Source organism: Bathycoccus prasinos (genome assembly GCF_002220235.1).
Source record: "Bathycoccus prasinos genomic : Chromosome_16".
In the NCBI taxonomy this organism is placed as follows: Eukaryota; Viridiplantae; Chlorophyta; class Mamiellophyceae; order Mamiellales; family Bathycoccaceae; genus Bathycoccus; species Bathycoccus prasinos.
The window spans coordinates 115555-141949 of NC_023993.1; the positions used below are offsets into that span (position 1 = coordinate 115555).

The 26395-nt window shown below is 50.2% G+C and overlaps 12 protein-coding genes across 12 annotated transcripts; 5 read left to right on the top strand and 7 right to left on the bottom strand.

Annotated features, from left to right (window-relative positions):
• Window positions 1-62: 62 nt before the first annotated feature.
• Window positions 63-1823, bottom strand: Bathy16g00540 (putative alpha-rhamnosidase; the record flags this gene model as incomplete). Its single annotated transcript, XM_007508526.1, has 1 exon — window positions 63-1823. The coding sequence occupies one exon, from the start codon at window positions 1821-1823 to the stop codon at window positions 63-65; it is 1761 nt and encodes a 586-aa protein (XP_007508588.1).
• A 113-nt stretch (window positions 1824-1936) lies between these two features.
• On the bottom strand, window positions 1937-4213 carry Bathy16g00550 (NADH dehydrogenase subunit G; the record flags this gene model as incomplete). The annotated part of the gene is made up of 1 exon (XM_007508602.1): window positions 1937-4213. The coding sequence occupies one exon, from the start codon at window positions 4211-4213 to the stop codon at window positions 1937-1939; it is 2277 nt and encodes a 758-aa protein (XP_007508664.1).
• Window positions 4214-4485: 272 nt separating this feature from the next.
• Window positions 4486-7077, top strand: Bathy16g00560 (BNR/Asp-box repeat protein; the record flags this gene model as incomplete). Its single annotated transcript, XM_007508461.1, has 1 exon — window positions 4486-7077. The coding sequence occupies one exon, from the start codon at window positions 4486-4488 to the stop codon at window positions 7075-7077; it is 2592 nt and encodes an 863-aa protein (XP_007508523.1).
• A 171-nt stretch (window positions 7078-7248) lies between these two features.
• Bathy16g00570 (predicted protein) lies at window positions 7249-8307 on the top strand (the record flags this gene model as incomplete). Its single annotated transcript, XM_007508554.1, has 1 exon — window positions 7249-8307. One exon carries the CDS (start codon window positions 7249-7251, stop codon window positions 8305-8307), a length of 1059 nt encoding a protein of 352 aa, XP_007508616.1.
• Window positions 8308-8408: 101 nt separating this feature from the next.
• Window positions 8409-9137, bottom strand: Bathy16g00580 (predicted protein; the record flags this gene model as incomplete). Its single annotated transcript, XM_007508424.1, has 1 exon — window positions 8409-9137. One exon carries the CDS (start codon window positions 9135-9137, stop codon window positions 8409-8411), a length of 729 nt encoding a protein of 242 aa, XP_007508486.1.
• Window positions 9138-9483: 346 nt separating this feature from the next.
• On the bottom strand, window positions 9484-12345 carry Bathy16g00590 (predicted protein; the record flags this gene model as incomplete). The annotated part of the gene is made up of 1 exon (XM_007508474.1): window positions 9484-12345. The coding sequence occupies one exon, from the start codon at window positions 12343-12345 to the stop codon at window positions 9484-9486; it is 2862 nt and encodes a 953-aa protein (XP_007508536.1).
• A 520-nt stretch (window positions 12346-12865) lies between these two features.
• On the top strand, window positions 12866-14689 carry Bathy16g00600 (MC family transporter; the record flags this gene model as incomplete). The annotated part of the gene is made up of 1 exon (XM_007508586.1): window positions 12866-14689. One exon carries the CDS (start codon window positions 12866-12868, stop codon window positions 14687-14689), a length of 1824 nt encoding a protein of 607 aa, XP_007508648.1.
• Window positions 14690-14871: 182 nt separating this feature from the next.
• On the bottom strand, window positions 14872-16056 carry Bathy16g00610 (predicted protein; the record flags this gene model as incomplete). Its single annotated transcript, XM_007508653.1, has 1 exon — window positions 14872-16056. One exon carries the CDS (start codon window positions 16054-16056, stop codon window positions 14872-14874), a length of 1185 nt encoding a protein of 394 aa, XP_007508715.1.
• A 389-nt stretch (window positions 16057-16445) lies between these two features.
• On the top strand, window positions 16446-18182 carry Bathy16g00620 (unknown protein; the record flags this gene model as incomplete). Its single annotated transcript, XM_007508599.1, has 1 exon — window positions 16446-18182. The coding sequence occupies one exon, from the start codon at window positions 16446-16448 to the stop codon at window positions 18180-18182; it is 1737 nt and encodes a 578-aa protein (XP_007508661.1).
• An 89-nt stretch (window positions 18183-18271) lies between these two features.
• Window positions 18272-18823, bottom strand: Bathy16g00630 (glyoxalase/bleomycin resistance protein/dioxygenase; the record flags this gene model as incomplete). Its single annotated transcript, XM_007508494.1, has 2 exons — window positions 18272-18498; window positions 18559-18823. 2 exons carry the CDS (start codon window positions 18821-18823, stop codon window positions 18272-18274), a joined length of 492 nt encoding a protein of 163 aa, XP_007508556.1.
• A 284-nt stretch (window positions 18824-19107) lies between these two features.
• On the bottom strand, window positions 19108-20535 carry Bathy16g00640 (predicted protein; the record flags this gene model as incomplete). The annotated part of the gene is made up of 1 exon (XM_007508533.1): window positions 19108-20535. One exon carries the CDS (start codon window positions 20533-20535, stop codon window positions 19108-19110), a length of 1428 nt encoding a protein of 475 aa, XP_007508595.1.
• Window positions 20536-20600: 65 nt separating this feature from the next.
• On the top strand, window positions 20601-26389 carry Bathy16g00650 (unnamed protein product; the record flags this gene model as incomplete). The annotated part of the gene is made up of 3 exons (XM_007508536.1): window positions 20601-20710; window positions 20927-26090; window positions 26141-26389. The coding sequence occupies 3 exons, from the start codon at window positions 20601-20603 to the stop codon at window positions 26387-26389; spliced, it is 5523 nt and encodes a 1840-aa protein (XP_007508598.1).
• Window positions 26390-26395: the final 6 nt, after the last annotated feature.

The following is a 26395-nucleotide window of genomic DNA, read 5'->3' on the forward strand; positions in this document are numbered from 1 at the left end:
ACCACTATATTATTACATTTTTGATATGCTCTAAAATTATTTCTTATCATACATGACTAATACTATAACTGTTCGGGATCCAACACCGCTCTCTTGATCTTCTTCCCGTTGTTGGCAACGTAAACCACGTGAATCATGGCATCGTTCGCCACGTGAATCACTGGATCCCTCGTGTAACTACTACTACTACCACTACTACTACTACTACCACTACTACCACCACTGCTTTCGTCTTCATCGTCGCCGTCTTCAATCACAAACGCCTCTCGAAACGTTTCGCCGTCGTCTCTCGAGATTTTTACGCTCACGCCTTTCTTACCCGGGTCGTTCATAACTAACACGACGCGTCCGTCGGTTAACTTTTCCACGTCGAATCCTCGACCAAATACGGTTGGTAAAGGTAAATCCGCGATTTCCTTAAATGCTGACCACTGCGCGTTCGGTTCGTCTTTCAATTCAGCTTTTAACATTTTCGGAAAATATCTCGAGGACTGTTTCGATCGTCCTCCGGCGTGCACGACGCCGGATAAACTTTTCGGAAACCGTTCGGTCGTTTTTGCCGGTCGAGCGAGAACGACTAAAGTTCCATCGTCTTTATAAAATATCGCGGGTTCGATGCCTCCGTAATCTCTCGCTTCCTCTTCGGCCGCTTTATCGCCCATTCTTCCTCCGCCGTATCGTTCCTGTAAACCTTTCTTCTCCATGCGAATCGGACCGCTTTTCACGGTCCAATCTCTCCCTTCTCTTTCCGCTCTCTCGATCCACGCGCACGCGCTCGACCGCGTCCACCTCTCGCTCGCGCTCAGAATCGATTCGTCTTCGCTGTTTCTCAAAACTTTATTCTTCGACGGGCCTAAAATTCCAGGCGGTAACTTTTCCTCCTCTAACCACGTCTTCCCGCCGTCCAACGAGCGTTTCAAAAAACCTTCCCACGTCTCTCGACTCGCGCCTCGCTTATAAAACAACAAAACCTCGTGCGTTTGTGGCACCACGAACAACTGGGGACGCCAACACTTATCATTCGAAGACGTTCCTTTCACCGCCATCTTTGGCGCGTGCCATTGCTCCTTCGGCGCGACGTCCGATCCCGGCTGTATCGGTAACACCCGTCCTCGACTGACGTAACAGTGCCCGCCTCGAGATTCGTTGATGTCCTCTATTTTCCTCTGATCCAACTCCCTGTTCGTCAGCGATTTCGGAACGCCCCATTCCCAATTCCCTTCAAAGGCGACTAAAAACGTGCGCTTCGAGTCCCCGACTTCCGCCAAAGACGGGTAGCTCAGCGATTTGAATCCAGACGTTAACGTAGGACTGTCCACCGCTAACGCGGATCCCAACAAGGCGGTTTCTAAGCTCGGTTTTTCGTCTGAATCGTCTGAATCGTCTGAATCGTCCTTCTTTCTACCTTTTTCGTCTTTACTACCAAAGTCGTAGTCTTCATGTGATAATTCTTCCCGATGTTGTGCGTCTTTCTTCTTAGCGTATTTCCTCCCAGAGGACATCAATCTCGCCTCGGAATCTCTCGAAAACACCATCAGATTCACGAACGATATAAAGACGAGTAAAGCGACGAGACAGATTTTCGTCTTATTCTTCGTCGCTCTTTTGATAATATTAATTGTCGTGATGCTGTTGTTGTTGCTTCTTTTCGTTCGTCTTTGATGGTGATGGTGATGATACGAAGACGACGGTCTGTTGTTGTTGTTGTTCGAATTCGAACTCGAATTTCCCGGAGCGAATCTTTGCCGAGCGTTAGGGTTGTTCATCATCACGGAGGCTCCCGCGAGTTCTTCGTTCACGTCGTTTACGTTTTGAAACGTCATCGTTGAAGAAGCAGAGGGCGATGCGAGAGTATATTTGCACGAGAATAATGAACGAACGAACGTTTTAATGAGGATGGCTTTCTCTCTATAAATACAACAAATAAAATCAAAAACTAAAAAGCGGATCCAGTCGCTTTAGCCTTGGAACATCTCGCCATGGTCGCGCTCGCTCGCGTAATCGCGTCGGTCATGTAGAAGTTCTCGACGTTCGTCGTTAACGGTTCGGAGGCGAAAACAGTCGCACCGCTGGTTTTTTTACCTGCTCCGCCTTTAGCGGCGACGTTGGGCGTCCCTCCGGCTAAATGCGCGTACGAGGCGCCGTTTAACCATAAGCTCGGTTCGACTTCATCGATGGCGTTGAAGGTTGGGGAGACTTCCGCCAACCTCTCTCTGCACTGCTCGATGGTGTTATATTTCAAAGGAACCATGGCGAATTCGGAAACCGCTCGTAAGATTTTCCAATCCGCTCTCGCTAATCCCGGAGGCGCCACACAGGCTAACGCCCTTTGCGCTCTTCCTTCGGTGTTGACGTACGTGGCGTCTTTTTCCGTGTACGCCGCGCCAGGGAGGACAACGTCCGCACCAGCCGCGCCGACGTCGCCGTGGTGGCCTTGGTAGATGACGAATTTCTTCCCCGGTTCGGAGTCGTACGAGGAGATGGTCTCCGAGCCTAAGTTGTAGACGACTTTCAAGCCGTCGTTTTCGCTAATGTGTTTGTTCTTCGAGGAGACGAAACCGAGGTCTAACGCGCCGGTGGTGCCTCCAGACGCTTGCAGAACGTTAAATCCGTTCCAATCGTTGGTAACGACACCGAATTGGTCCGACAATTGGTGTAAACTCTTCAATAACTGCGCGCAATCCGGTCTGTTTAACACCGCGGAACCGACGATGACGCACGGGTTTTTCGCGTTTTTCAACGTTTCGCTAAACGCGTGTTTGCCGGAAAGCAAGTCGTTGATGATGGACGCTTCCGTGCCTAAGTTTTCAACTGGGTACGTCAAGTCGCCGTGATGTCCTAACGTGGCCATTTTTACGCCACCCGCGACGTTCGCGCGGCGTAATCTGGCGTTCAAAACGGGCGCTTCTAAGCGAACGTCCGCGCCCACCATCAAGACGACGTCGGCGTCTTCCACGCCTACGATGTTCGAGTTCATGATGTAGTTCGATCTCGAATCAACATTCACCGCGTCTGCGTTTACGCCTTCCACTTCAAAGTTCACGCATCCTAACGACGTCATGACATCTTTCAAAGCGACGATACTCTCGCAATCCGCGAGCTTACCGGCTACCGCTCTCAAATTTCTCGGGTCCGCCTTGCTCAACTGTTCGCCGACAATTTCCAACGCGGTTTCCCAGGTGACTTTTTCCAATTTGTTCGTTTTCGGGTTCTTCGCGTACGGGGCATCTAATCTTTGCCTTTTCAGACCGTCGTAGGAAAATCTCGCTTTGTCCGAAATCCATTCCTCGTTTACGCCTTCGTGCAACCTGGGCGTGATTCTCATGACTTCCGTACCTTTCGAGTCCACGCGAATGGAGCTTCCTAACCCGTCCAACACGTCGATCGTCTCGGTTGGTTTCAACTCCCAACTTCTCGCGGTAAACGCGAACGGTTTCGAGGTCAACGCGCCAACCGGGCACAAATCAATCACGTTCCCGCTCAACTCGGAACTCAACAACTTACTCACGTACGTTCCGATTTCCGCTTGACCTCCTCTTCCCGTCACCCCTAACTCTTGCACGCCGGCGACTTCCGTCGCGAATCTCACGCACCTCGTGCAGTGAATGCACCTCGTCATCACCGTCTTCACGAGCGGCCCTAACTCTTTATCTTCCACCGCTCGTTTCCCTTCCGTAAACCGACTTCTATCCGAGCCAAAAATCATCGATTGGTCTTGCAACTCGCACTCGCCGCCTTGGTCGCAAATCGGGCAATCCAGCGGGTGGTTGATTAACAAAAACTCCATCACGCCTTCCCTCGCTTTCTTCACCAAATCCGTCGTCGTCTTGATGTTCATGTTCGGCATCACTGGCATGGCGCACGAGGCGACTGGTTTCGGTGATTTTTCCACCTCTACCAGGCACATTCTGCAATTCCCCGCGATGGACAACCGCGGATGGTAGCAAAACCGTGGGACGTGCACACCGGCGTGTTCGCACGCTTGGAGTACCGTCACGCCTTTTTGTACGTGCACTTCTCTGCCGTCGACGAACACTGGGACGAGATTCTCATCCACGGCAGGAGTATTGGTGGTTGAAAACGATGCTTTCGTCGTTTCCGAGGACGTCGTTTGCGCGGAAGAGGCGCTTCCTAATGCTACGCTTTTCCGCAGGAAATTGATCTCGTCCGAAGACCGTTTCGTGCGCGAAATCAACGCGCAAAATCTTCGCATGATGATGATGTAAAAGAGAATATACTACTCCGCGCGGGTTCGTCTAAAATCTCACCGCGAACACAAAAAATGAATATCTCTCCGCACGATCGCGCGGTTCGATCGATCTCGGTAATTTCGCGAGAGTGAGAGAGAATACTTTAAAGAATATCAAAAGCGCTTCTTTTTGTGCGTCTTTTTTGTGCGAAATGCGTCAGTGTTTTCAGGAAGGAAACGAAGAAAAATCTCTGCTCTGTGAGAGGGAGTTTAACGTGAGAATAAACGCTCCAAAAATGACGGCGATTCCAACCTTATTCGCTTTGAAAAGAACGAGACGAGGACGTGGGTGTTTTTTCGTTTTCGTTTTTATCGTTTGTGCTGCGGCTTTCTTTGTGTCCACCCCGGTTTCCGCTGATGTTTCTGTGACAGACCCCTGGGAAGATTCTGATGATTTTGGAGTGCAACAACAACAAGAACAGTTCACGAGAGGAAGACTCAGACGGAGAGTAACGACTCGAGACGATGAAAACGAAGAGGACGACTTTGCCGCGGTGTCGTCATCGTCTGTATCATCAAATCACGAGAGCAGCAGTAGTAGTAAAAGTAGTAAAATGAAAGCAGTGTTGAACGTGTTGTTGGAACGGTATCGAAGCAGGCACGACATAAACGACATCGAAGACGAAGGAGAGCTTTCGACGAACGCGGAGGTGAAAAGACTCGTGTTTCCTACTTCACGTTTGAACAACGAAAAGGAAAACGGAGGAGATGTGGGAGAACACGCTTTTGATGATTTAGACGCGATGATGTTAGGAGGGAGCGGCGAGAGCGCCGCCGGTACTACCACGACGACGACGACGAGTAACTCCGTCGATGTCGTCTCGAGCGAAGAGCGATACATCGATCATCAGGCGTCGATCGAAGCGACGGCGATGAACCACGACGGAGAAACGGACGACGCGAGTCATTTGCAGAAGGAGAAGGAGAGAGACGAGAAGGAGTTGAAGAGTGCGCAAGAGCTGAAGAACACGGCGGCGACGACGACTTCTTCGATGACGACGACGAGTGAAGCTGTCAACGCAACCTCGGTGAAAAAGAGAGCGTATAGTTACTGGCTCGATCGAGAATTGGATCCGGCGTTAGGCCAAATCGCTTGGAGAGCAATGCCGGGAGACGCTTTCATTCTCCGCGCGCAAAAACGAGCGAAAGAGAACCCGTCCAACTTGAACTTTCAAGAAGAGTTTGCCAAAGCGATGGAAATTGACTTCCCAGACGTGGCGAGGAAAGCCATGCTGCCTCTCTGCGACTCTCCTCCGGATAAATTCGACGAAAGCGCTTTACCGAAAACTATGACATCGGGAAACGCCGTTTGTAAACCGCGCGATTTACACGCCACGCCGCACTGTTTCGATTGCGATTTAAACTCGGATCTGTCCGTGTCCGCGACGTGTATATCGCACGCGTGGGTGCAAAAATCCTCCGAAGAAATGAAGTACATGCACATGGCGTCCATAGTGAGTTTAAAAAACGGCGACTTGCTCGCCTCTTGGCAACAAGCGAAAGAGAGAGAAGGCGACGGGGATCAACACATCGCGCTGTCGTTATCCAAGGACGCCGGGATCACGTGGTCAGCACCGACTCGATTGTTTGGTCTTCGATCTGACTCGGCGCGCGCCGGCGGCGACGGTCCCATGTGGGGTCCATCCATGATGAAGGACGAAGATGGCGTCATTTCCTTATTCTATTCGCAATCGAGCAAATGTCGCGTAAATCCAGAGTTGAGAGAGGATGGATGGAACCCTGGAGGAGATATTCTGATGACCCAATCGGAAGACGGCGAGGATTGGTCCTACCCAGTTGTGCTCTCGAGCCAAGGCGAAGGTTGGCCGTTAGTCACCGCGAACCCACCGGTCGTCATGCGATCCGGATCGGGAGGTACGAATTGGGCCATCCCGGTTTGGAGAGAAAGCCCGCGAAAATCCACGTGCGATCCGCAAGCGCAAATGCGAGCGATGAAAGAGCTGAACCCGTTAATTAACGACGCTTTATCCGCGGGCGTTTTACGAGGCGACGTGTCGTGCACGGAGGATAAAAACAGAGCCAGGCGTCTGTGCAAAGCGTGTAAACACGAATTGTCGCAAAAAGGCTTCGATACGTGTTTATCCTTAAAATGCCCAAACGTGGCGAAACAAAATCGCAAGTGCGAAGATCGTTCGTGGACGGAACAGCTGACGTTATCGAGCAACAACACGTGGCTCATTGAAGGTACCATCGTGCGGTACAAAGAACGCGAACTCGTTCAATTCTTCCGAACGGCTACGGGTAAAATCTACCGCTCGGAATCAGACGACGGCGGCATTAGCTGGACCTCCGCGGGGCCTATTGAACTCCCGAATCCAAACTCGAAAATCAACGCCATCGTTCTCTCCGACGGCCAAACCGCCATCGCCTACAACTCCCACGATCGACAATACGGATTAAAACAAATGCGCGTCAACTTAACCGTGGCGGTTTCTCCCGACAGAGGTAAAAACTGGGCCGTGTTGGCGCAAATCGAAGAAGTCCCCGGCTCGCGCGCCTATTACGCCTCGGCTCCAATAAACAGGCCATTAGTCCATTACCCGACCATGTTACAGCGAGGATGCCATTTATACGTCGCTTACTCCGTCGCTTTCAAAGAGTGGGAGAAAAAGGAGAACTCAGAAGCTGGAATACGCGTCGCGCGGTTGGATTTGAACTTCTCGAGGCGACGGTGTCAACATTCTCGATGCGTCAAGGAACGCGCCAAGAAAGATCAGGAAATCGAAAGGTCATCATCATCTATTATTATGGCGTCGTCCTCCTCCTTATCCTCCTCGTCCTCCTCGTCCTTTGAACCAGGAGAATAACGAGAGTGAGTTTTAGCAGCAGTAGAAATAGTAGTAGTAAAAGTAGTAAAGTAAAATTCCTCATTTTCTCTCTCTAAGTTGACTCGACATTTCTCTCTTTTGCGCGCATATCTTTTCTCTCTCGAACACAAACGAACGTTTTGTTTCTTTACGAAAAACCACATAAAAATGATGGAGAGCAACGCGACCGACGACGGCGCCGCCGCGTTCTGGTTTCAAAGGCGACAATCTCAGAGTAATAAGACGCTTAAGAAAAGAGACGAAGGAAAAACAAGCGTTACGAAGATTAGACCACAACGACGGAGAAAAACGGACGACGATATCGCGACTTCGAACGTCGATAATGTCGAGAAAAGGAGTAATAGTAGTAGTAAAAGGAGTAGTAATAAAGGAGGGAAAAAAACAGGAGCATTCGCGAAACAAACGACGACGAAAGATGGGATCGAAGTCTGGACCCGGGAAAATCAAAACACCAGTACTAAAGACAGTTGTGACAACCCAATCAAAGAAATCAGAGCGACGGTGACGTACGAGGACGTCTCTCCGATAAATTTTTGGAGAGCGGTGGCGGATTTGGACGAGTACGCGCAGTTCGTACCGTACGTGGGGAAACATAAGGTTTTGAAAACGCGAGGGAAACTCGCGGATGGTTCGGCGACGTTTTACGTGTACGGCGTGGTGACCGCTCCGGTGGTGAAGAATCGCGACTATACCATTCGCATCGAGACGAAGAATAATCGCAAGAAAGGGTTCGAGAGTAGGTGGACGTTGGATACGGAAAATGTGGGACCGAAACCGAAGAAAGGCGTGGTGAGATTGTTGGCGAACGATGGAGGGTGGACGATTCAACCGTCTAAGAAAAATCGAGAGGGTTCGTTGACCGCGAACGGCGTTTCGGTGACGTACGAAATTTTAACCGATCCGGGGAGTAACATCCCCGGGTGGTTGATAGATAAGGTGAATCGAGCGAGCGTGCCGGACGTGTTGAGGGCGATGCGGAAAAGAGCGCTGAGCGGCGAAAGCAGCCACATTTTACCGGATAGAGAGGAGAAGAGAAAGTTAGTGATGGGCGGAAGATTTCACTTGCCGCACTTTGGATTTTTAGACGTCGGCCAATTGAGAGACCACAAACGGTTGGACTCTTTCGCGGACGTGGTGTACAAAACGTCGAAAAAAGTGAACGCGTTGTTCAGCGAGATGAGCGCGCGCCAAATTTTGCAGCAAAGGTAAAGCGTGGTTGAGCGTGGTTGAGCGAGTGTATAACAATTAATCATACAGCGCACATTGCAGGAGTTGTGTATTTAAATGCCCCGTCGTTTAATAAGAAAAGATCACGTCTCCCACCACGGCTTCTCTCGACGCATCACGAACACGTTCTTGGAAATCTCTTCCTTCGTTCTGCCCGCTCGCACGATCCTCCACTCGTCGTCTTGAAACGTCGTCAACCACTCTCTCGTGGTCCCTTTCGGAAACGCCTTTACGAAAACCGGCTCTTTCTTCTCGAAAAGCTCCACCTGAATAGATCTAAAACTCACCGTCCATCGAGTTTCATTCGTATTCTCCAAAATCTCGTACGTCGCTTTCAATCTCAGCGTCAGCCAATTCCCGAGCGCTAACACGTTCTCGTACGTCTTCTCCTCCTTATCGATGGATTGAAACGCCGTCCCGCAAATCGGCCCGAACAATTGTCCATTCGACGGCGGCGGCGCCGTGGAATAGATCACTCGCCAATACCCGTTCGCCACATTTTCCATTGTGCTACTCATCAATGATGATTGATAATACTTCTCGACGTTTTTCACGCGCTCGTCCACCTCCTCTTTCTCTCTCTCTGAAATATCGATTCCTTTGTTCAATTGGACGCACAGAACTTCGAGTTCATCTTTCGCGTTCTCTAACGGAGACGATCGGTTGTTGTTCGTTTTCAGGTACGAGGAATTCGAGGAGGAATTCGAGGCGTGTTTTTTTTGCCTCCGTCCTCTCTCGCTCTCGCTTTTAAGAGAAGTCTTCGTCGAAATCCGCATCGTCTTGAACGGCGAAAGCGCAGTCGTTTTCTCCATCTCTCTTCCGCGTTTACGTCTCTCTAAGATTCGATTAAATCAAAGCAATCATCTGCACGTGCACACCAACCACATTCTCGTGTACCACGGCAATAACTCGCGCGCTTTTTTTTCCGCGTCCGCTTTGGCCTCTTTCGCCGCGTCCATGTTTACGTCGCGTTTATGTTTATTTGTTGTTCTGGTGGTTGTTCTTGTGAGGAAAGAGCCACGCGTGGGTTCGTTCGGTCGATGGCGTCCGCCCGCCGGTGATGATATACTGTTGATAAGAGCGTCGTTTTTATGTGATGCTGATGATACAAAGATATTGAATTACACGCGACGGAGACTAAAAGCTTTTATTATTATTTTATAAACGTTGTTGTTGTTGTTGTTGTTGTTGTTTGCCGCCCCGTCGATGAAGACGATGATGAAACTCGTCTTCCTGTTGTTGCGATTGTTGTTGTTGCGATTGTAATTGTTCGGCGATCCACCAGGGCAACCCCTCGCCGTCGCTCTCGTCCACGGAGGTGAGCTGGGACTGCTCGTACTCGACCAGCTTTAAAGACGTTTCCGATTTCCAAAACGGCTCTAAGCAGACGTCCAAGGAGCTCTTGGAGACGCCGCCGTTGTCCTCTCGTAAACCGGATTCGAAGAGGCGAACCATGGATTCAGCCTCTAAGCGAGGGGATTTTGAGTCCGTGTAATCGAGCAAAGCTTTTTCGACGTCCGAGGCGGAGAGTAAGCCGTCCTCGTCGTAGTCTAAGTTTTCAAAGCTCACGCATTTATGTTGGAGTTCGCGCCAGCGCCAGCGACAGAGATGGCGGATGATGAGCGTTTTGAACGGCGTGCCTTCGTGGAAGAATCCCGAGGTCATGAGTTCATCGTAATCGATCAAGGCGTCTTCTCCGAAATGTTCTCGAGCCATTCGTTCGCCGGCGCGTTGGAATTGGGGGATACCGTCCGTGCCTTCTAACAAACCACCCCAAGTGACAACCGTATACATTTTGTTCATGTCTATGGGTTCTTTGGCGATGTGCGTGACTTCGCATCGGCCGGTGGATGGATTTATGACGGTTTGACACCCGATGTCCCACTGTAAATAGCCTCCCCAACTCGCGTGTTCCGATTTTGAGCGCTCGCTGAACGCGACCGCGCTCGCAAATTCGCGACCGGTCATTTCGAGCTTGACGATGGAGTTTTCAAACGGCACCTCGGCGACTAAATCGCCGTACGTAAACGCTTGTCGTTTCAAATCGTACGTCGCGTTCGCGCGCATGCCTCCCGAGTTGTACAAACACGCGTTCGCCGCGTGTTCGTCTCTCAACATCGTCGCGAATAACGTCCCTAACGTGCACTGTTGCTGCCTCGCATCTTTTGACGACAACGGGTGCAACGCCAACCGCTCGGCGTGGATGTGCACGGGCAAGATGAACTCGTGCAACTCTCTCAAGACTTTCGACCGCTCGTAAATATCCGCGTCGATTTCCGGATCCGTGTGCGGATATTCCGTCAAATCGATCAGCTCGGCGGTGATTTGCAAGTTTGCAGCCGATGATGATGATGACGACGACGACGACAACCCGGTGGTAGATCTTTCCACGGTGACGAACGTCTCGTTCGGCACCGCGTCCCAGCCTGGGTAGTCGTCCGAAATTGGATCGGAAATCGCGTCGATTTCCCATTTCAACGATTGACACTCCTCGTCGCACTCTTTATCTTCTTCTATTTTTGATGATACATACGTAGTACCGTTCGAGATGCTACTACCGTTATTTTTATTCTTGTTGTTACTATTCTTGCTGTCTTCTTCGTCTTCTTTTTTTTTCAATACTTTCCCGTCCCACTCGCCGGCGCTGGTGGACATCGCTCGGGCCACGCCGCTGAAACTCTTCCTCGACCCTGGACCACTGAAAGTATTCACTCCCATGTTATTATTATTATTATTTCCTGTTTTCTTTTTACTTCTTTTAATCGTAACCACGACCACGTTCTCGGCGTCCATCCCGGCTTTGACGCACAACACGCCCTTCTTGGCGTCTTTACTCACGTCTTCGTCGTCGCCGACTAACCCGATGAACGGCTGGTGTTCGTGCCCGCCTAAGATCAAGTCTAGTTTATCTTCGCCTACTTTGCGGATGTATTCGTCGTCCTCGGACAAGGTTTGGTGCGTCAACGCAATCGTAACGTCGATTGGGTCGTCTTTTTTCTCTTTTTTATTCAATCGATCGATTTCCTCTAAAGTCGCCAACGTCTTCTCCGCGCAGTTTGCAAAGTGCACGCCTTGCGGCTTCTTCGCGGCAGACAGCGGCGTCGTCGTCGTGCACAACCCGAGTAAAGCGATTTTCAATCCACCAATCGTTATCACTTCGAATTTTGGCGTTTCCGAAATAAACTGCGCGACGCCGCCGTCGAATTCGCACTCCTCTTTATCCTCGCCTTCTGCTGCGTTTTCGCACGTTTTCACTTCCACGTTCGTGTTCAAACACACAGAATTGAGCTCGGATAACCTCGCCCCTAACGCCGCGGTCCCGTGATCAAACTCGTGGTTCCCTAAACACACGTAATCCACGGGAACTTTATTCATCACCGACACCGCCGCGCGACCGGAATCCAGCGAAGACAACAGCGACGGCGACAAGAAATCGCCGCACAGAACCACCATGTGCGGATCTTTCAACCGGTTCGTGTTGTTATACACGAACGCCTTCAGCTTCGAGACGTTGGCGAGCTCGTACACATCGTTCACGCTAAAAATCTTGATGGAATCGAATTCCTCTTCCTCCTCCCGAGAAAAGTCCATTGAAATCGAAGAAGAAGAAGACAAAGAAGAAGAAGAAGAAGAAGCCGCGACGCTCGTCATCCGCCTCGACACGTTCAATACGTTCCCTTTAATCATCGTCGCGTTTCCGCCCGATCCTCTTTTTAAAAGCGTTCTTCGTTTCAAAGTCTCACCACTCTTTCGTAAAAGTCCTCGTTCTTGTTGCTGAATAGTATTATTCTCGAAAGCAATGCTGCTTGAATCGTTCTTATTATTGTTAGTATTACTAGTGTCCTTCTTTTTCTCCTCTTCTCGAGAGATCTTTGAAACGCTCGTTAAAGGTGTTCTTCGTAATCTTCTCTTCCTCCTCGAACCGCACAACGCCTCCTTTACGCCTCGCTCACGCGACGACCACTTCCCAAAAGACGAGACGATGGGAGAGGACGAAACGGAGGAGGAAAGGAACGACATGATGAGTATTTCTTTATTCTCGAAAGCCTTGATATTTATATGCTTTATATAATCTTAACGCTGGATTTGAAAGATCGTTCGTTACGAGAGAGCACACAGGAGGAGTCGTTTGAACTCCAAATCTTTGAGAAGATGGGTTCGTCTTCTCCTCAAAGCCGATCGCTTTAAATAACGCCGAACAACAAAAAGCGCTCTCGAACGACGAACGCCAAATCTCTCTCCCCGTTCTTTTGTTGTCTCGTTGTTTCTCTTTCCCTTCTTTGGGCGCAAAGTTTTTGTCGTTTGTGGTGACGTTTCGAATGAAAAATTTGATTTTTGTATCTGACTCTCCTTTGAAGAAAATCTTTCTCTAAAAACGAGTATGGTAGAGTATTAATTGGCTAGTGGTTTCTCTTTTTTGGTGCAACGAAAAAGACAAAAATTGCGAAAAAAAAAAAAAAATCGCACAAATTTGTTTTTTTTGTCTCTCTCGTCTGTTTGTTGTTGTGACGTCAGAGAGAGAGATTATCCAATACACAGAATGATGAGACCAACGCTGATGACGATGAGAAGCAGCGCTTCGAGTTCGTCGACAAAGAACACGAGTAAGAGTCCTAATTGCGAAAGAAGAAGAGGAACCAGAAATGGGAGGCGTGTTTTGAACAAAAGCAACAACGAAAATTTTGGGAAGAAAAGAAGTCAAAGAAGAAGTCACAACAACTTTGGAGATTCCGATGATGATGTAATTCAGATTAGTGACGAGGCGGAACCAATCACATCGTCTAGGAGGAGTAAAGAAGACAACAAAGAAGAAGACAAAGACAAAACTTTGTTCGAGGAAAGGCTCAAAACGACCGCGATTTCTATCTGTGCGGTGGTATCCATATCGTCCGCTTTTTGCGTGGACCCAGCTTTGGCTGGTTTTGGCGCCCCGACCGGGGCGGTGTTGTCCCCACCGGTGAATACGATTCGGATGGATAAATTAGAAAAAATGAACGACGAGGCGAAAAAACGCCTCTCTGGAATAACCACGACCGGGAACATCGATATTCTTTTACAAGAACTGAACGAGTTACAACAGCTCGATACGAAAGAGCTGGACGATATGGACGCGGAGAGAGCGCTGCTCATGGCGAATTCTGTGAAGGAAAATTTGGACACGTTTAGCGAGAGCGAAAAGGCGTCGGAGATGAACGAGCAAAAGATGAGGTTGTTGAATAAGAGGAAAGAGGAGGCGGAGTTGGTGCAACGATTAGTCGATCGACGCGTGGCGTTGGGGAAGTTGAATAACCAAACGCCTTTGATCGTGTACGGCTCTGCGTTAGCGGCGAGTTTGATTGCGAATACGACCATGCACCCGGTGGATACGATGAAGGTGAGGCGAATCACCTTGAAGAGTCGAAGGAATATTGAAGAGAGAGATTCGATGGATGAGTTAGATAACAATATCAACAGAGGATCGGGAGGAAGAGGAGGAGAAGCGTCGACGTCGATGAGTTTTGATGACTCTGGCGTGGCGACCATGCAAGCGCCGACGGCGACGGCGACGGCGGGGAAAATCCAGGAACAAAAACCGTACGAACCGACGATGAACGAAATCATGGGCGAAGGCGGGTTCATGTCTTTATACGACGGTTTAGGCCCGAACTTAGCGAAAGAAGGCGTACCGTTGACGTTATATTTAGGCGTTTACGAAACCGTGAAACTGTCTTTGCTCGACAATACTGCGTTCTTCAACGAGCACGTCATTTTGTGTTACTTGCTTGCCGGCGGGTGCGGCGAATTCATCGCGTCCCTCATTCGAGTGCCCGCGGAGGCGGTGAAATCGAGAACGCAAACCGGGGCTACCATTCCGGAAGCGATTCAATCGAACTTTAAGAGTGCGCGCGGACGCGAGAATATTTTCAAAACTTGGACGGTGGCGGTCGTGAGAGACATTCCGTTCGGAGCTATTCAAATCGCGTTATTCGAGTCGCTCAAATTAGTCCTCACGTCGCAAGAACACGCGCCGTTTGATCCAAACTCGCTGTTAGGTGAAGCCATTTTAGGTGCGTGCGGCGGTATCGCCGGGAGTTTAAGCGTTACACCGTTGGATGTCGTCGTCACTCGATTGATTCAACAAATGGAATCCGCGGACGCGGCTCAAGATAGCATTTTAATGAGCCAAGAGGAAGGCGAAGCGATGACGCCGGCCATGGAAAGGAACAGTAACGTCGACGGTCCGTTTGAAATGGTTCAGAAAATCTACGCGGAAGGAGGAGCTGGTGCGTTTTGGAGCGGTGCGCAAGAACGCGTGTTATATTGGGGACCAGCCGTGGCTATTTTCCTCTCCGCGTATTGCCGAATTCGGCAAAGTTTTTTGTAGTACGAGGGATGGTTTTTATTTGATTGCGCCCGCGCTTCGCGTTGCTATTTATTGATGTTGTTACAAGTGTTGATAGTATATCTACTACGTACGTACGTAGTATCTTCTTCTTCTTTTTCTTCTTCTCCTTCTGTTTTATTGCGTGTGGTATCTTTTTGTTCTTTCTTGTTATCTTTCTTTTTCTAAAAGAACGGCAAGTGGAATACGGAAAAGAAATCCGTCAAGGCGGTGAATAAATCCATAAACTTCCCGCTGCCGATGATATCGTCCAATCCGTCGGTAATGGCGGATTCTTCCGCGAATCGAGAGGCAAACTTGGACGCCACGGTGCCGCCGATTGCTAACGCAGTCAACGCGTTGATAGTGTTCGCGGTCCCTAACGTAACACCCTCGATTTGGCAAGCGTTCATGGTCCCGACGTGTTCTTTTTCGTCTTCGCAAATGTTTGAAAAGACGTCGTATAAGGTTTCAATCTTTGGACGACGCACGGATAACGGGTCCAATGGGTCCCCTTCGTCGCTGCTGCGACTGTTCAATTTTAAGGAAACGATTTCGCCGGTGTTTAACATCGTCGTCGTTTGAAACTCATCGAACAAGTACAAATCTTCCGCCTCGTAATATTTCTTCGCCACCTCTGGCGCCGGCAACGATTCTAACAATTCCTTGTTCTCCTCCGTGAACTGCGCGTACGTCGCCACCGCGTGCGTTTCAATCTTCTCGCTAAAATTATACGCGAGCTTGGGCGAGAGCAGCCAAACGACGACTAACCCAAAATAGTACACCAGCGCCGCGTGTTGCGCGAGAAAGCGGTCACTCCAACGCCTGTCGCCTCCCAAACTTTCCATGATTAACAAGTGATGGTACTCGTTCCACTCCTCCGCGAAGTGAACTTTCCTCAACTCGCTGCTTCGTCGCCACCACCCTAAGAGTTCGTACAGCGTCAACATGGTCGTGTACGAAAAGTAAGGCATCCTCGCCACCGTCTCTAAAAACCAAAACCTCTGCACCGGTTTATTCTCCGGAAACCACAGGTCTAAAACCTTGCACAAGAGATAATACGGCCCTTCGATAATCCACGGACTTTCCACTTTCGGCAACCGTTTCTCTCGCTCCCAGATTTTCGCGTTCGATAACTTCATGCGCTCTAAATATTCCAAAAGCAATTCGCCTTGTCGCTCGATTTCCTCCTCTAAACTCTGATCCTCGAATTCCTCCCCAAAGTCCGAGGAACTGTCGAACGTTTCCGACATTGAATATTTCGTCACCCCCGTTCGTTCCTTTTCGTCCTTCGCTATCTCCTTCTTGTTCAACACGAACGCCTCTCGAATCAACGCTTTCAACTCCGCCACGAAATGTCTCTCCGCCATCTTAAGCGCGGACGACGGCACGCCAACAATCTGAGGCGAATCCACGTAATCGCCCGCGCGTTTTCGTATCACGGATAAGGTCGTATATGCCGCTGGATTCGTTATTACTGTCGATGTCTTTCTCGTCCTCGTCGGGAAAGGTGGTTGCTCTGCGTTCGCATCTGCTTTTGTTGTTGTTGTTGTTCTTCTCGTTGTTGCCGCTCGAACGATGCGAAATTTGCGGTGACTTCTCCTCCTCGCGTTGAACTCATATTTTGGCACTCCAGAGCGCGCAGTTGTCCGAGGAGCAGCGCACAACCGCGCGCCAAAGACGACGACCATTCGTATCTCTTTACGGGGAAAACAGTGACGTTTTTCGTCACACATTTGCGCTAAAACAACATGACATGATGTCTTCTTCATCCGTTCCGTCCTCGAAACAACACCAACAACGAACGAGTCAGTTCTTCCTTTTAGAACGCTTGCCGAAAGACATACTCGTCTCGCACGTCTTCGCTCGCTTGTTGATCGATTGGAACGATTTCGAATCCTTTTCCGCCTTGGCGAGAACGAACAAAAGTCTACTCGAGATGTCAAAAGACGCGCAGATGTGGACGCACGCATTGACTAGGAAGTGGGGAAACAGTGCGTTTACGATGAAGACGACGAGTCCTTCTTTAACGGCGCAGTATTTGAGACGAGTATACGTGACGAGAGAACGCGCGTTGTGCACCCAGAAAGGCGTTCGGATGCACGTGTTGCACAGATTGCAGATATTGGTGAACGCGTTTAGTCAGTGCTCGAACGACCCTTCGGTAGGTTTACCGTCCGTTTCCGAGGACGTGTTGAAAAGAGCTCTGACGTTAGCGTTGGACGTTTTACGCGCGGCGGACGAGACGAGCGTGGAGTTGACTTCGGTCACGGCGGTGCAAAACGGGACGGAGGAGATCGAGGAGATGTTCGCCGAGAGAGTGATGGCGGCGAGGTTGATCGGGGTGGTGTTGACCAGGTTCAAGAAAGCGAGGAGGATGGTGGAGAAGGTGTTTCAGTTTAACAACAATTGCGGAGGTGGTGGAATCGGAAGCGGAGGAGGTGACGAGTATTTCGAGGGTACGCACTCTTTAGGAGTAGAAGAAGAAGAAGACGAAGAAGAAGAGCGGACGACGTTAATTCTTCCAACAACAACATCAACCAGTACGAACGAATTCGACGAGGAGCAGGAAGAAGCCACCGCGTTTCGAATCTTAGTCGCTCGATACCTCAGCGAGCACTTCGCGAACTCGTCCATCATTTCGAACGTGAGTACTTCAAACGCAAACGCGCATCATCATCATCATCATCATCGAAAGCAAACCACGTCGATTTCGTACATTCCCGCTATTCCCAAACGATATCTGAAGAAAACATTCGATAAAACGTGTCCTTCCGAATGGCTCTTCGATTGTCTCACGAAGAACAATAACATCTCCTTGGCGGTGTGTCAAGCGGTGTATCTGGAACCTCTTTCCGCGATTGAGGATTTCGAGCGGAAAAAAGAAAGGTTTCGCTACTTTCCTCGCTTGCCGAGTGGAGGTCGGTTCCCGCTCGGATCTCGCCCGCCGGCGTCGAGGCATCGCAGAGAATTGTTGGCGATGAAAGATGGGAACCGGACGGACGTATCTTTAATGAGCGGCGCGTGGACAGGCGCGCGAAGGAGTAATTATACGAGCAACAGCAACAGTAACAGCAGCGAGAGACGGGTCCCGTTTAAGGGAACGTTGGAATTTACAAAAGCTGGGAAAATCAGTGGCTTCTTTGTCGACGCGGTGGGAACTATGGTCGTCCGAGGGTGGGTCGATCCAAACTCCTTATCGTTTGCGTTGGACGCTCGATATACGGAAGTCGGGGGGTTACCGCCCGTGTCTCTGTTCCGGAACGAAGAAAATAAAGAGATCGAAACGCGAGCGGCGATGGAAGTGAACGAATTAAGAACGAGCGAATCGAGCTCAGGGTTTGAAGAATTGGCCGAACAGTTGGAAGATGAAATGGGGTGCGGATTGTACTGTCGCTATAGAGGGGTGTTCAACTCAATCTCCGCCGGCGGCGTATTTTGTTCGAACACGTCCGCAACCTCCAGATCCGGCGCGTTTTCCTTATGGTCCGAATAAGCACAGAGAGAAGTTAGTTGTGTGCAGAGGTACTACCTTTGATGTGTATTATTTATTACACGCGTGTACAAAAACGACATTTTGTAAACCTACCAACTCCCCGTATTCTCCATCGACTGCCACGGCTCCGCCGGCGCCAACGCTTCGCCTTTCTGCAAAAGCTCCACGCTAATGCCATCCGGTGATTTCACGAATGCCATTCGTCCATCTCTCGGCGGTCGTAAAATCGTAATGCCTTTCTCTTGCAATTCCTTGCACAACGTATAAATGTCCGCCGTCGCAAAGGCGAGATGCCCCATCGACCGCGACGGCGGCGCTGTTTGGTTGCAAAAATATCAATTAATGTAAATACAAGTAGGGGAAAAAAAGCGCGTACCAAAAACTTCCTCCTCGTCGCCCCAATTGTACGTGATTTCAATTTCCGGCGCGCCTGGACTCGTCGCCATGAACACGAGCGTGAATTTTCCTTTTTCTGAGTCTTTTCGTCTCGTTTCTTTTAGCCCGAGCGCTTGGAAAAACGACATGGTTTTGTCCAAATTGGACGAGCGAAGCATGCAATGGAGGAAGATTAACTCCTCGTCCGAGGGGGACATGGAATGGTACGTGTCCGGGGCTAAGTAGGAAGAGGAGCCTTTCGCCATGATTTTGGTCCTGAACAAATGTTTTCGTTTGCTGCTGCTGTTTTTTGGTGTCGTCTTATTGAGAAGAAGAGATGGTTTGATGAATGTCGTCGTCGATGATGGAGCGGCGAACATGACTAAAGTGAGGGAATTTACCTAATAAGCGCCATTTTTGTATTCTCACGTTAAAGTGTTATTCACTTCGTATAAAGTATAAATACTACACATTATTGTCAAACTACTACTTCTCTCTCTCTTTTTTCTATGAATATTGCTACATATATATGTGTGTGTGTGTCCTTTTATTAAAACCCGTGCTTCTTTGCGCTTCCGTCTCCTCGGCTGTTGAAATTACTGACTTTTGGGCTGATCGTCGCCGGTTCAATACCTACTTCGATTTCGTCCAGAAGAACGTCCGGGATCTCTACCCCGTTATTGTTGCTGCTGCTATTTATGTTACTCATCATTTGCTGTTGCTTCTCGCGCAAGGTGACGACTGAGTAGACGACAATCGCGGCGACGGCGAATAAACCTCCAAAAACCACGCGGTAACTCGGCGGCGCGTCGAAATACAAGACTCCGATGGCGATGACCGTAATCGTTTTGGTCAAACCTAACATGGCGTACGCTAAAGCGCTCGCTTTCCCACCGACGAAGCAGGACGAGACGTTGACGCCCATACCTAACGCGCAACTCACCAAGAACAGAAAGCACGCGTAGGAGGACATTTCGAACATGTTAAAGAACGATTGGTCCACCGCCAATTCTGTCGCTTTCATCCGTCCAACCTCGCCAAATTGTTCCGGGTTTATGACTGCCTCGTTGTTCCCAATGTAAAACATATTCGCAAAGTTCTTGAGGAAATTATACGCGCCCATCCCTCTTGGTTGTAAAAAATCCACCTCTACCGCCGCCAACGTTAAGCCGCTCGCGGCGAACGGCATCGTTTGATGCAACAGTTGTAACGTCTCCCACCTATGCGTTTGTTGCAACCACGAGTATAAAACCACCTCTACACTCGTCGCGCACACCCCAACAAACGCGATAACAGCCCCAAAACTCGTAAACTGAACGTCGTTGAAACACGCGATCGAGACCCCCAAAACCATGCTCGCGAGCAAACACATCTTGTCCCTCGAAACCGTCCTCGATAAAAAGAAATACTCCACCATCGCGACTAAAGGTACTTGCATTTGTTTCGTCAGTTGAAAAAACGCCACCGAATTCATCTTCAAACTCGCTTGCCCGAGACATATCGCCGACGATTGTAAAAATGCCACCAGCGCCATCACGCTCTTGTTGTCCATCTTCCTCCTCTCGAATATTTGCAATCGGCTGCACATCGTCGTAAATATCACGCACACGATCATGTGCGCTGCGGATAACGTGATCACTGGGAACTTCGTTTCCGTGAATAACAGTTTGTTCACGACCACGATGAGCATGGTGACGAGGAAATTGGAGGATAAGGCGAATATCGCGACGAGCATGTGCTTTTCGCATAAAACCGATTTAACGGTTGTTGTCTGATGATGATGATTTCTGCTCGTTTTCTCCGACGCGGGTGGGTGATAGTGCGGGTTTCTCAGAGTCGACGATAAAGTAGTGCTATTGCTCATCCTGAGAGAGTATTCGTTTTGCTTAAATTGAGGCCATGTATCCGTCCGCAAAAGATATAAAGTAGAGATAAAATGGAGAATTTCGACGTCTTTTCTTGCTTGCTTTTGCTTCATTCTTCAGCGCGCATCTACACATCACGCGCGAATACGCGCGCGAAGAGAACAGAAAAACAGAAAAAATGGACGGCTCCTTCCTGGCCGTCCTTTTCGCCGTCCTCATCTCCGCGTTCGGGATCGAAAACGGCATTTTTATCGGCGTGGTGTTGCTGTTTTTGTATTACCCTTTACGGTGCGTTTATTCCTTTTCTCTCTCTTAAAGCGGATGAGATGTGATTCTATGCGTTACTCTTTGATGATGTTTACGTGCTTTCTTAAGGCGAAACTTCGACGAAGGAGACAAGGAAAGCATTACCCATAAACTGACCTATATATTCCTTCTTTTATCTCACTTTCCTCTCGGCAAACGGCGATGAAAATACCACGCAACATGTACACACATTTAAAGAGCGTTTCTGGTGGACAAAACCATCCTCCTCCTTCGATTCGCCAAACGGAGAGCGCTGAAAAGGATACCCGCGTGGATGAAAAAAGGGCGGTATTATAAAACCCACTATCTTGGAAGGCGCTCGTCGAAAGAGAAGAAAGAAATCGACGCGTTTTTGATGGACGATTCGACGTTGAAAACGTTTCAAAAGAACGCGTTGCGCTTGTTCGATTTACCGCACCATCCGAGAAGGTTACGGCAAGCGGCGTTGAAATGGAAAGCGTGGAGGGAGAAGGTTTTGGCGCATTCTTCGAAGAAAATTATTAACGGATTGCCTTCGATGTTGACGTCGAGTAAGTCGGCGTCGTCTGGAGGCGGCGGTGGAGGAGAAGGAGGAATAGGGGTTGGCGATCCCGGTTCGTCGAACGAGAAGCGAGCGAGGACGAAAATGTTCTTGAAGAACGCTTTGATTGAACGAAAGAAACGGAGAGATGAACTGAAAAGCATTCGCGGGGACGGTTTGATGAACTTGCACGACGAGATGAACCCCAACGGGAACCACGAGGAGGAAGAGGAGGAGGAAGAAGAAGAGGAGGAGAGACGGTTGAGAGCGTTGTTGCTCGAGGAGGAAGAGTTGGAAGAGGAGGAGAAGAAGATGCAAGAGAAGTTGTCGACGGAAGAGGCGATCGCGTTGAGACAGTGCTCGCTGTGCGACGCGTTGTCGGATGCGCAAATCGTGGAAATTTTGGACGCGTCGAGGACGAAGAGCGCGTTTGAGAGAGGGGAGGATGTGAGTGACGAGAGCGGTTTTACGAAACGAGGCGAGGAGATTGCGATTTTGTGTCGAGGCGCGTTTGCGATTGAATCGATGGTTTTAGTTACGAGCGACGATGGGGACGAAGAAAAAGACCACGTGGAAGAGAGAATTGATGTGAACGCGACAACGATGGTAACGAGAGTTGGCGCGTGCGTTGGGTCGCTCGTGGATGTGTTGGATTTCTCGCCGCCGGCGCTACTCGTAGGTACCGGCGAAGCGACGGCGTCGTCATCATCACCATCATCAAAATCCTCCGCAGCCGCCACCGCAGAAGGCGACACTCGCAATAGTAGTAGTACTAGCAGTAGTAGTAGACATAACAAAAGCAGGCTGAGAGCCGTAGCGGCTTCCGACGACGCCACGTTTGTCGTTGTTCCTTTGAATGTGTTCCACGACGTCATGAACCAAACGGTTGGCGCGCACGCTTTAGCCTCGCGGTTAGTCAACGCCGCGCGGTGCGTGTGTCAATACCTCTCCTCGGAAACGGCGACGAAACCGCTGTGGGTGGACGAAGCCGATTCTAAATATAGTGATGAGGATGGTGAGTTTCCTACCGTCGGAGGCGAACGAGTCAAACGCGGTTTAGAGCGTGTTTTAGGTCTCAACAAAGCGCAAAAAGTCGACCGGAGTGCAATCGCAAAGTGTCTGGAAGAGCTCGCGGAGAGGAACGGGTCATCCTCCATCTCGATGGAACGCGTCTTTACGCCTTTACTCCCAAAGAAAGAGAAGAAAACAACGTCCCCTGATGAAAGTATACTTATGCAGCAGCAAGGTTCTGGATCGACCGCAAACCGCGTCGGTTTTGTCAAGCGACTGTTTACCTCCTCCTCCGAGAGTGATGCAACGAAAGAGGTTGTAAGCGGTGGCAAGAAATCGCCCGCATCCGTAAACAAGAAAAATGGAGATGCAAAAGAAACGCCGCAGCAGCAGCCACTCGCGCCGCCGGTATACTCCGCGAAGCAGCAAACCGAAGAGGAGGATGGAGTGGGGAAAACAGAAAACAACGACGAAGGAAAAGATACCCGAGAAAAAGAATCGTCGGTTTACGAAGCAACCATGGAATGCAGATATTACGCTCCCGGTCAACTCGTTTGTGCTCTCGGTTCCCAAGGCGCGGCGCATTTCATCGAATGTGGCGTTCTCGAAGCGACCTTCGTAAAGAGCAACGACGTAAAGAATAAAAACAATTCGGACGTGTCCTGGCGCGCACATCCAGGCGACGTCGTGCAACCGTTTGCGCTTTTAGCGAACACTCGGTCGTCGATTGAGCTTCGAGCGGGAAGTTCCGGTGCTGTGGTTGCGACGTTAGTGTCGAGTGAATTTCACAAGTTGGCTCGATATCGCGACGAAATCGATGTCGTTTCCATCACTTCCGCCAGCGATGAAGACGCTACCACTACTGCTGCTGCTGTTATTGAAGTCGAAAACAATGGCGAAGAAGGCGTTGAAGAAGAACAGAAGACGGCGGTAGTAAAGCCCCCGCGGAAGAAATTTTCGAGCGTTTTTACAAAGATTTCCGCTGATTTAGCCAAACGCGCTCGACGTTCGCTCGCTGGTGATGCTTTGCGGTATTGCGGGTGCGAATGGAATTACGTACACGTCGGGGAACGCATTCGACGATTGGATGATATCGCTTCAAATGGCGTGATGATTGTAGCCACAGGGGTGTGTCGAGTCGAAGCGGCGACGTATACGAAAGGCGCGTTTGCGGGCGTATTTTCTCCGAGGTGGACGTCGCTCCGATCGTCATCGTACGATGGAGGCGGTAATATCTCTGCCTTAAAGCAACGCGATGAGCCAGCAAATGACGTTGGTGGTAGTGACGATAAAAATGCTTCGAGTTCATCCTTAGGAGGCGGGAACGCAAACAGCGCGTCTTATTCTTCCGCCGGGAGCGGCGACTTACTCGGCGCGCTCGAGCACCACAACGTGTCGGGAGGAGTTTCCCGTCAAGGGCACGTGTCGCCAATATTTTCAATTCCAGCGCGATATGTTGGCCCTGGTGAACCGTGTTCGGAAGAGCGCGTTCTGTTCGACGACGATGAAGAAGAAGATGATGAAGATGAAAGGCACACCAATGTGCGATTTGCGCGATCTCGAGAGAGTATCGACCACGAGTACGCGCAACAGCAACACCATCGAAGGCTTCACAGAAACAGCACCGGCGGCAGCGGAGGCGATTTCTATACGAATAAGAGCAAGAAGTTATTCCTCCTGGCTCGAGCGGCGAGAGATTCGCAGACACTTTTCGTGCCCGGCGCGAGCTTGGATAATCTCGCCATGCGACACCCGAAGAAGTTTTTGCACTTCATCAAAGCCGTCGGAGCGAGACTTTCGAATTCGCAACTGCTACTCGCACGTTCGTCTCCATTATCGAACGAGGGTGCTGTGAAAAGTTCTTCTGTGATGGAAACGACGCCGCCACGTAAGATGAGTCCGTACGATCGTCACGCAGAGAACACCAGCGCCGTCGAGCAACACCCTTCCTCGTCGTTAGCCGCGCTGCACTCGACTTCTCTTCATCAGCGAAGAGGCTCGCGCGCGGACAAACCAAAACTCGTCGCCGTTGTTCCAGTATCACCTGGCGCCGCGTTGCACTTGGACGCGTTTGTGAGTTCTTTGATGCACTCCTTGCGACGCATATGCACGGCACGCGTCGCAGACTCCGCGGACCATTTAGCCGAAGTTGGTTCAGCCGCCGTCGGCGCTCTGGCGCAAGAAGCCACCGCGTTTTGGTTGCATCAACTCGAAGAAACGCACGACGTGGTTTTACTCAAAGGTGACCCGTTCCCATCCGCGTGGTGCGCCCAGTGCGCGTCGCATGCGGACGTTGTTTTATTAGTCGCCTCCGCGGATGACGAACCGCCGGTCCCTGAAGAAGGCAAACAGTTACAACAAAGGCTTTTGGGCTTACGAAGACACCATCAATTCAATCTTGGATTCCGCGAACTCGTTTTATTACACGAAGACGCGAACGATTCAGTTCCAATCAACACGAGACCGTGGCTTGAAGCGTTCGGAGTCCACCGCCACCACCACGTCGGCGGTAAACTCGGCGGTAACCAAGGATTACACCAAGCGCACGCCGGTCGACTCGCTCGTTCATTACGCAAGCTCTCCGTTGGGGTTGTCTTTAGCGGCGGCGGTGCGCGAGGGTGTGCCCACGTCGGCGCCTTGATCGCTTTAGAAGAAGAAGGCATTCCAATAGATGCCATTGGTGGTACGAGTATGGGTGCCTTTATCGGTGGGAACTACGCCCGAGAACCGTCCGTGCTCTCTACTCGGGTAAAATCAAAACGTTTCGCGAAAAATCTCAGCGGATTTTGGAACAGAATCGCCGATTTTACGATACCGATTGTTTCTTATTTCAGCGGTTTTCGCACGAACGGGGCGATTGCGAGCAGTTTTCGAGATTCGAAGATCGAAGATTGCTGGTTGCCGTTCTATTGCGTGACTTTAGATTTAATCTCCTCGAGATCCATCGCGCATAGAAACGGAACGCTGTGGCGGTACGTTCGCGCTTCGATGACTTTAGTTGGTTTCTTACCGCCTTTGTACGATAAATTAGACGCTCCGGCATCGTCGTCCAAAAACGCGAACGAGGACGCGGGACGATTGCACGTCCTCGTCGACGGCGGGTACGCAAACAACGTCCCGGCTGATATGATGAAAGACTTGTTCGGCGCGAACACGGTCATCGCCGTCGACGTCGGCGGTGAAGGCTTAGAATCGAAAAAGTTTGATAACGCGTGGGGCGACGGCGTGTCCGGCCTATCGCACGTCTTGAGAAGTTTATTTACGCCAAAATGGCTAGGTTTACGGTCCAGTTGTCCAACTATGGCGGAAATGCAAGCGCATTTACCGTTTATAACGGATGCAAACAACGCGCGACGACGAAACGACGACGTCGACGTCTACGTTCGGCCGGACGTCCAAAATTTTGGCATCCTCGAATTCTCCAGCGTGGATGCGATTGAACGCAAAGGATACGAGCAAACTAAAGTGGTCATTCGCGAGTGGAAGATGCAACAACCAGAGTTGTGGCAACTCATTCGAAGGTCGTGTCCAGACCCAGCGTTAGGAACGAAACTGCAAAAAGCATCCTTATTCCCAAAAGGAGGGTCCTATGACAACGTTCGCGCCGAGTTTGGCAAAGAATATGAAGAAAAGAACCCGAGCCATCGAAGCAACTTCGACAGCGACTCCAGACGAGGAGGAGGCAAAGGCAGCGTCATGGCTATATTCAACTCAGTCAAAAACAACAAGAAGTTCTTGTTCGGTGGAGGAGGGCGCAGAAGTATCGAAGACGTCGACGAAGAGTACTACGACGAATACAGGAGAGCGAACAACATATCGCCAGACCATTCGGTGAAAAACCCGATACTAAACGGTGGCGGTGTAGGGTCCCCGCCTGGGAGATACTCCGGCGATTTCGAACGAATACAAAGGTTCAATTCAGTTCAAATAGGCCAAAAACCAAGCATGGATTTGCGTATGAATGGTATGAATACTTCCGGAGGAGGAGAAAGAAAGTGGAGCTCCGGGAGTTCAAACAACATCCCGCCGTACCCGAAGAAAAACGAAAAGAAGAAACAAACTTGGTCTCCCGAACCGGTTTCGTCCACGCGAAACAAAATAAAGGCGTCGTCGTCGTTAGAATTCGGTAGTCCTTA